The sequence below is a fragment of the Myotis lucifugus genome, unplaced genomic scaffold (assembly GCF_000147115.1).
Source record: "Myotis lucifugus unplaced genomic scaffold, Myoluc2.0 scaffold_211, whole genome shotgun sequence".
Classification (NCBI taxonomy): Eukaryota; Metazoa; Chordata; class Mammalia; order Chiroptera; family Vespertilionidae; genus Myotis; species Myotis lucifugus.
In genome coordinates this window covers 2,055-11,718 of record NW_005871259.1, presented here as the reverse complement: position 1 = coordinate 11,718, position 9,664 = coordinate 2,055, and the positions used below count along the sequence as shown (strand labels likewise).

The 9,664-nt window shown below is 43.2% G+C and overlaps 1 protein-coding gene across 1 annotated transcript in view; it reads left to right on the top strand.

Annotated features, from left to right (window-relative positions):
* The window catches only part of FMO1 (flavin containing monooxygenase 1), a 19,123-nt gene extending 10,115 nt beyond the window's left edge, over positions 1-9,008 (top strand). Inside the window, exons 6-8 of the mRNA XM_006097748.3 lie at positions 5,900-6,255; positions 7,003-7,075; positions 8,628-9,008. Of these exons, the coding sequence (XP_006097810.1) occupies positions 5,900-6,255; positions 7,003-7,075; positions 8,628-8,964 (766 nt within the window). The 3' untranslated portion in view covers positions 8,965-9,008. The remainder of the gene's footprint in view (positions 1-5,899; positions 6,256-7,002; positions 7,076-8,627) is intronic.
* The last annotated feature ends 656 nt before the right edge of the window (positions 9,009-9,664 follow it).

The window sequence follows — 9,664 nt, the reverse complement described above, 5'->3', positions numbered from 1 at the left end:
ACATACTTTACAAAGTGTTGTCCCCAATATTTCCAGTACCCATCTAGCACCATACACAGTTAATACAATATTATTGACTACATTTCCTATGCTATACTTTACAACCCTATAACTATTTTGTGACTACCAATCTGTACTTCTCAATCACTTCACCTTTTCCACATAGTCCCCAACAGCCCCCCACTCCTGCCTCTAGCAACCATCAGTCTGTTCCCTCTATCTATGAATCTGTTTCTATTTTGTTTATTTATTAGATTCTACATAAAAGTGAAATCATATGGTATTTGTCTTTCTCAGTCTGACTTATTTCACTTAGCATAATACCCTCTGGCTCTATCTATGCTATTGCAAATGGTAAGATTTCATTCTTTTTTATGGCCAGGTAATATTCCATTGTATATATGTACCACAGCTTTTTTATCCAGCTATAGCAATCAAACAAGTGATTTGTCTATGACTCTTTTTTAAAAAAAAACACTACTTGCTATTTTTTTATTGATTTCAGAGAAGGATAGAGAAAGACATCAATGATGAAAGAGAATCATTGATTGGCTGCCTCCTGCATGCCCCCTACTGGGGATCAAGTCCCCAACCCAGGCATGTGCCCTTTACTGGAATCAAACCCAGGACCCTTCAGTCCGCAGGCTGACACTCTATTTACTGAGCCAAACCAGCTAGGGTTGTCTATGACTTTTTTGACAAAAGCAACATGCTTGCCTTGTTTCACTGGGTAGGAAAAATCAAATCCTATAGTTGCCCTTCACCATCTCTCTAATAGCAGTGCCTTCTTGACCTTGTCAAGATGACCTTGACTTCAGTCTGACCTGTCACTTACAACCTATGATTTATTGTATTATCAAGAACTAATAGTTTTAATTCCTTATTCGTTAGGTTGGTACAATGAGCTTCTATTACTCCCGTCTGAGCTCCCTCCAGATTTAGCTCTGGCCCAGCATGGATCAGGTGGCACCCAAGCCACCATTGACAGCATGCAGTCCCCTTCCTGCTACATACACATCTTTCCTTTTGCTCCCTTCTTCCTTCTCTCACATATCTTCCTCTTCCCTCCCCTCTATTATTCCCATCTATTCCTTCCTTATCTCTTATCTACCACCCTCTTCTACCTCCTACCTCTGAGCCTCCCAGGGGTTTTGACTCTTTTCATCAGAGCTTTTTCTACCATAAGCTTTACCTAGCCTGGGTAGCAGCCCATCTTTATATATATATAAAAGGCTAATATGCTAAGTGTCCCTCTGCCCGTCCGACGAGTCGCTATGACCCACAATGACCACCAGGGGGCAGACGCTGCCAAGCTGCAGTGACTTGGCAGCAGCCATTCTCAGGTGACGCACCCCGAAACCAGAGAGGAAAGAGCCTGATTCCTCGCGGGGCCACGCAATTCCACCTTCTGCTGTGGGTTATGTTGTTACTGGGGCACTGTCGGCCCCAAATCTGGTTTATTGCACACTTGCGTTTGTGTTCAATGTGCACAAATTCATGCACGAGGTCACCAGTGGGACTATAAAGCATTTTATTTAATCCCATGTACTCCAGAAAATGTGAGAGGAGACTAAGGAATTATCATTCTTTAATTTCCAATGTTCTTACATATGTACTATTTCCTGTGCTCTTCATCCCACCCAATGAACTGATTAGAGGTCATACCCCTGTATGACAGATAAATAAGGCCTAAAGGGACCAAATGACTTTCCCAAACCCTGTTAAATGCAAACAATACTTTGCTTTTTTATAGCCATATAATCTATAGGAACATTTTATTTTAAATTCAAAATCATTGCAGTTGTTTCCGTAGTGTAGTGGTTATCACGTTCGCCTCACAAAATCATTGTAATCAGCTGTTGGATCTCTATTTTTTAATTTATTTTTTTCATCACTATTTATCCCCTGTGTCCTCTTCCACCTCCACCCATACCCCTCACCCCCCACTCAGCACACTGCTGTGCATGTCCATGAGTTCTCTTTCTTTCTTTTTTGCTCAATCACTCCACCCCACCCCTAACACCCACCCCCCTCTAGAGCTTTCTGCCTGCTCTCTCTGAATCTGCCTCTATTTTGTCTGGTAGTTCAGATTGTTCATCATTATGATGCTGTCTCTTGCTGTGGATTCACCATAAGCCAAAAATGGCTCGGCTCATTGAAAACCACAGTGTTTGTTTAGTGATTCCGAAGGCATAACCAGAAAAGGAGAATTCTGCCCTTGTTCCTTTGAAGCGCGTTTTCCTTGTACAATTGGTAGACTCCCGGTCCTCCTGCAGCCCTTCAGCCTTCCGCTGTCTGCAAATGGCAGCGAGAGCTGAAGCTGCAATGCAGCAAGCTCCGACCTCCTTCTCCTCAGGCTTCCAAACCCTAGCAAATGTAAGTCATTGTCCTGTCCTTCTGGGTCCCTCGTGAGCCCCACAGAGGTAACTTTCCTGTCCCGAAACTGACCCCTCCGAAGGCAGCGGCGGGTGGGAGGCCGCCCCGGCCCTGGGCCCTCCAGAGCAACGTCAAATACTCGCCTATGCAGGGAGCAGTGACTCCTGAGAGACACCGAGCGCTGAATGAGCAGCTGCTGACAACAAACAAGAGACAGAGACCGCACAGAGAAGGCTGGGAGGCGGGAGCCCCCTGGAAGCTGCAGGCCTCCCCACCCAGAGGAACAGGCTGCGCGCGCCATTACGTCCCCTCCAACCGGACAGGGCGGCGGCAGCTCTACTGGGGGCTTTGGCCTACCTGTGGGTTCCCAGAGCACAGTCCCAGCTACGTGGCCTGGAGCCTTTGGTCTTCGAACAAAGGGAACAGGCAGGAGCAGCAGGGTGTCGGCAGCCACCACGCGCCATGCCGTCCCGCAGGCTCCGCCCGGCGCCCAGCGCGCATGCCCCGCTCCGGAACTGCCTGCACCTGGAGCTGCACCTGGCGCTGCGCCGAGAGCGGTTCTCTACCCACCACCTTCAGAACAACCACCCTGGCAGACGGTCAGAGGCTGGGGAAGGGCAGCCTCCGGAAGCCCTGGCCGAGGAGCCAGTGAGCACCGTTCTTATATCCCCTCCAGCTCCATAGGGCCCACGGAGGCTCTATTCAGGGCTGGGGCCTACCTGCGGGGTCACTGGAGCGTTCCCAGCTACACCACCTGGATTTGCCTGGAACAATAGGGCATCACCATGTGCACCTGCAGGCCGGTGCTCCAGGGGCAATACGTGCCTGACCAGCTTCAATCTGCTTCCCAAAACTACCCGGCACATCAAGCCCACACAGAGGTCTCTTCTACACGGGACCACTATGTGAACAACAAACACGAGAGACGCTGTATACAGAAGGCTGGGGAGCTGTGAGAGCTCTCCGGGGCTGCTGGAATTCTCCCAGGTTGGATGGGCTGCTGAGGGCCATGGTTTAAGTCCCCCTCCACCTCCCTAGGGTGGCCCTGGGCTCTGTCCAGGTGCTCTGGCCTGGCTGCAAGGTCTCTGTAAGGTGTTCCTGGACACAAGCCCATTTTGGGTGGAACATAGGGAGCAAGCGGGATCAGCAGGGCAGCACCACATGCACCTGGCTGGCCTCCCCATCTGGAGGCACGCTGGCTTAGTGGGGCAGCACCCCAGATACCTTGCAGCCACTCGGCTCCTACCAGCCTGCCAAAAGCACCCAGCACACACAGCCTGCACAGAGGCCACTTCCATATGAAACCACTTTTCCAAGGCTGGAAGAGACAGATATTTTGTCTAATTCATATAAACAAGCATAGAAAGTCAACCAAAAGGAAAAGGCACACGAATATCTCTCAAATGAAGGAACAAGAAAAATCCCCAGATAAAAATCCTAAGGCAACCAAGATAAATAATTTGTCTGATAAAGAATTCAAAGAGCCCTAGCCAGTTTGGCACAGTGAATAGAGCGTCGGCCTGTGAACCAAAGGGTCCTGGGTTCAATTCCAGTCAAGGGCACATACCTTGATTGCAGGCTCCTCCCTAGCCCCAGCCCTGGGTCGGGACACATGCAGGAGGCAACAAATCTATGTGTTTCTCTCATCGATGTTTCTCTGTCTTTCCCTCTCTCTTGCACTCTCCCTAAAAATCAATGGGAAAATATTCTTGGGTAAAGATTAAAAAAAAGAAGAAGAATTCAAAGAAATTGTCATAAGTATGCTCACCAAACTGGAGAGTAAAATAGAGGAATTTAGGGAGAATTTCAACAGTTAGAAAGTATAAGAAAAATCAAGCCAACTTGAAGTATGTATCTAAAATGAAAAACTCATTAGAAGGAATCAACAGCATATTAACTAACACATAATTACAGACCAGCAACCTAGAACACAGACTAGTGGAAATCAGCCAATCAGAACAGCAGAAAGGAAAAGAAAGAATTTTTTTTAAATATCAAGTGCTCAAACAGTTGCATTATACGGATCTCAAAAGAAGAAGAAAGAAAAAGGAACTGAAACTGTATTTTAAAAAAAAATAGCTAAGAACTTTCCTAACCTGAAAAAACTAAAAAGTTTTTGCACAGTGAAAGAAACTATCAACAAAATGAAAAGACAACCTATACTGATGGGAGAAGACATTTGCCAATAATATATCCAATAAACAATTAATATCTAAAATATATAAAGAACTCACAGTTTAACACCCCCCCAAAATATAATTTTAAAAATGGACAGAGGACCTAAATAGACATTTCTCCCAAGAAGACATAAAAATGGCCAACAGATACATGAAAAGATGCTCAATATCACTAATCATCAGGGAAATACAAATTAAAACCACAATGAGATACCAACTGACATCTGTCAGAATGGTTATCATCAATAAATCAAATTACAAGTGCTGGTGAGGGCGTGGAGACAAGGGAACCCTCATGCACTGTTGGTGGGATTATAAATTAGTGCAGCCGCTAAGGAAAACAATATAGAGCATCCTCACAAAGTTAAAAATAGAGCTGCCATACAATCCAGCAATTCCACTTCTGGGGATTTATCCGAAGAAAACAAAAACATGAATTTAAAAATATATATGCACCCATATGTTCATTGCAGCATTGCTAGTAATAGCCAGCATATGGAAGCAACCTACATGTGTATAGATAGATAAATGGATAAAGAAGATGTGGTATGGTCATATTCAGCAATAATAGGAATGAAATCTTGCCATTTGTGACAACATGAATAGACCTAGGCAGTGGTTCTCAACCTTCTGGCCCTTTAAATACAGTTCCTCATGTTGTGACCCAACCATAAAATTATTTTCGTTGCTACTTCATAACTGTAATATTGCTACTGTTATGAATCGTAATGTAAATATCTGCTATGCAGGGGTCTTAGGCGACCCCTGTGAAATGGTCGTTCGACCGCCAAAGGGGTCGCGACCCACAGGTTGAGAACCGCTGACCTAGAGGATAGTATGCGAAGTGAAATAAGTCAGAGAAAGACAAATACCGTATTATATCACTTCTAGGTGGAATCTAAAATAACAAATTAAGTAAATAAACAAGACAAAACAAACAAACCCATAGATATAGAGAACAAGCTGATGGTTGCCAAAGTGGGGGATGGGTAGGAAAAGTGGGGGAGCCCAGGTTTCATGATGAGGATGTGTCCGTGCAGGTTCATTGATTGTAATAAACGCACCACTCTGGTGGGGGATCGGGATGGGTGAGGCTTTGTGTGAGGAGGGTCAAAGGGTATATGGTAAATCTCTGTACTTTCAACTTAATTTTGCTGTGAACCTAAGACTGCAATAAGATATAAAGTCTATTTTTTAAAATGTTTTAAGCTCAGGAAGGATTTAAAAAGACTGGCACCTCCTGCCTAGCCAGGAGCAGGGTCCCAGAATGAAGACAGGAAGGGAGGAGGCAAGAGGGCTGCTGTATCGTTCACTGGCAGATATATCTCTCCTGTGTTTTTGTTCAGGACGCAGATGAAAGAGCCTGTGATAAATGACGAGCTCCCAGGCCGTATCATCACTGGGAAAGTGCTCATCAAGCCAAGCATAAAGGAGGTGAAGAAAAACTCTGTCATATTTAACTACACCCCAAAGGAACAGCCCATTGACATCATTGTCTTTGCCACTGGATACACCTTTGCTTTCCCCTTCCTTGATGAAACTGTAGTGAAAGTCGAAGATGGCCAGGCATCACTGTACAAATACATCTTCCCCGCACATCTGGAAAAGCCAACCCTGGCTGTCATTGGCCTCATCAAACCCTTAGGCTCCATGATACCCACAGGAGAAACGCAAGCTCGATGGGCTGTTCAAGTCCTGAAAGGTAAGTGCGTGAGAAACAGCAGGGCAGGTGTGTTCAGTTTGCCATGTTATTTTGGATACTGGAAATTTCTAGACCCTCCCTCGCTCCTATCCAAAGCAACAGAATCTTTTTTTTAATATATTTTTTTATTGATTTCAGAGAGGAAGGGAGAGGGAGAGAGAAATAGAAATATCAATGATGAGAGAGAATCATTGATTGGTTGTCTTCTGCACACTCCCTACTGGGGATTGAGCCCACAACCTGGGCATGTGCCCTTGGCCAGAATCGAACCCGGGACCTTTCAGTCCCCAGGCCGACACTCTATCCATTGAACCAAACCAGCTAGGGCCAAAGCAATAGAATCCTTAAAAGCAGAATGTATTCTATTGTTTACTGGATTACACTACCATAATGAACCTGTGCCATTAACAGCACAAAAGATAAGCCAGAGCTCAAAAAAGTCAGTTAGGTTGAACTGAATGGACTGATTCCATTAAAATTTAAGAGTTTAACCAATTCAATGACAAAGTTCAGGCAAACCAGATGTGAGGTTCTGTCATATCAAGTAAGTAGCAAGATGACCAGATGCTGATCTTTTTGGCCAGGAACATACCAACCACCAGGCCACTTAGGCTGCTAGCACATTTGCCAGATGAGCCGATAAGTAGCTGGGTACTAGGAATAAATGCTGAGCGGTGGGAAAGCATCTTTACCCACTAAGCAAGCACTTAAACCTAAAGTTAAATTGCATTTTTGTTTGTTTTACAGGTGTGAATAAGTTGCCGCCTCGAAGTGTCATGATAGAAGAAGTTAATGCCAGGAAAGAGAACAGGCCCAGTGGGTAAGTTAACGACTGTTGTGTCCTTTTTGAATTATAACTGAAACTGGCAAAAACCATTACAAAGAGAGGTGAGGGTTATGCTAAAGAAAAAAGAAGCACCTGAGACTTAGAGGAAAAAACTAGGATAGTCTGTTTAAGAAGAGAGGAAGGAAAGTGAAATTGAGACATTTTAATGTCCCAAAATCATCACTTCAAACCATGGTCATCTTTGCACCAATGGAGTTTGGATTCTAACTCAAACATCGTTAACACTCCTCTACCAGATACATTATTCCATACCTTCTCCATAATCAGAAGGCAAACAGGTTTGTCCACGCTGACACTAAAAGGGTCTGTCTGCTTATGTATTCATTCAACAAATCTGTATTCAGTTGTCTTATTTTTATTCAGACCCAATCTAGAGCAAGTCTGCAAATTATGGTCTGGTGGCCAAATCTACCGACCACTTGTTTTATTCTTTACATTTTTAAATGGCTGGGGGGGAGGAGGAAGGAAAATGGAAATATTTTGTGATATGTGAAAATTATATGAAATTCAGTGGCCACAACGTTTTATTAGAACATAGCCTCACTCATTAATTTACTTACTGCCTATGGCTGCTTTCAAGTTATAACAGCAGAGTTGAGGAATTGAAATAGAGACCATAATATAGCCCATGAAGCCTCAAATACTGACCCTCCAGCCTTTTGCAGAATAAGTTTGTTGACACCTTCCCTGGAGGAGACATTTCCGCTTTTCTACTCTTTGGACTCTATCATTCAAAGACTAAAGAGAATAGAAGGGAGGTGGCAGTAAAGAAGGTGGTCTTGGGCTCGGTCTCTCACTCCTAATCCAACCCAAACATCTCTGTTTTTATCTGTTTTACTGTTTAGGGCTTTGATGTGAAATTTCACTTAAAAAAAAAAAAGAGGTTTCTAAGGACAAAAAAAAGTTTTAAAATCAATGCATTTAAGAAGCATATCACTTCTCTCATTCATATATACTTCAAAATTCAAGTATTGAGCTATTTTCATGGTACATCCTGGACCCGGAATATGATTTGATCTCCGTTATGGAATTCTAATATAACATAGACCATTAATTAGAGCTACAAAGTGTAAAAGCTTCTTATCGCATAGTTCAGTCAATGATTTTAGGGACTAATACTAGCATTACAGGGACATTCCACCCTATTGATTTTTGTGGCTTTTTATATTATACATACCTAGCAATAATTGAGTTTTAGAAAGATTTAGGAATAGTAAAATTATGTAAAATACATTTTTTTCTAGAAATTGCTAATCATTTGGCAAAAGAACTAAACTAATAATAGAGGCATTGTGAGTATTTGAAGCACCATGTGTAGACAGTATATTTTCAAGGAACCCATCTTGTCTTTAAATAATACAGTGAGACTATTAGATAGACAGCTATGGGCATGGAGGGAAGAACCCAGGAACCATTCCAAATTGTGCAGCCTCATTGTTAACTTTTGGCACTTTCACTTGTTCTAAGATTATGATTATTTTATCTTTCTGTCTTCCCCTTGCTCCCCAATCTTCCTTTTATAAAGGTTTGGCTTGTGTTACTGCAAAGCCTTACAATCAGATTATATCACATACATAGACGAACTTCTGACGGATATCAATGCCAAACCCAACCTGTTCTCTATGCTCCTGACGGATCCACGTCTGGCTTTGGCCATCTTCTTTGGCCCGTGCACACCATACCAGTTCCGCTTGACCGGCCCAGGAAAATGGAAAGGAGCCAGAAATGCCATCTTGAACCAGTGGGACCGAACACTCAAGGCCACCCGAACTCGCACTGTACAAGAATCCCCATTTCCCTCTGCAGTCTTACTCACTCTCTTTCTGGTTTTGCTTGTGGCTGTTTTTCTGATTTTCCTATAAATAAAAGATTACCTAAATGGCTTGTCAGATGCACAGAGTAGATTGCTCTGCCTGCCTTTGAATCTCTGAGAAACACTAGTGATGGTAGCTGAATTTCTTGCTGCATAAAGCTCTGTCTTCATAAGCAAGGCTGAACAACACAATCCAACAAATTAGAAAACTTGTTCAAGTAAATGTCAGTTGATTTGTCCAAGGTATCAGAGCTAATAAGTGGCTAAGTCAGGACATAGGTCTCCAGAACATACATCCAGGCCTCTTGACGCCACCATTGAGGCCTGTGGTTTCTAATGTTGAAATGACTTCAGAAGTCTTAATATATTCTTAATAAATATATATTATTTATTTTTATTGATTTCAGAGAGAGGAAAGGAATTGAACCCAGGACCCTTCAGTCCACAGGCCAACACTCTATCCATTGAGTCAAACTGAAGTATGGTAGCAATCATTTCAGATTGAAACTGTAGTTTAACTCTAACCCTGTTGTTTGGCTTAACAATAGAAAGGTTACTTTGATTTTCTGAATTGTATAAATCATCCCATTCGATTGAATGCCTTATTGATTGTAACGTGACTATCCCATTGATTGTTATCTTACTGGTTTTAGAAAGCACATTCCTCTGTACCTGGGAACCAGGACAGCACAATTATCCTAAATTGTCTTAGTGGCCACAGATGGTGCGTTCCAGTTGACTCAGTGATC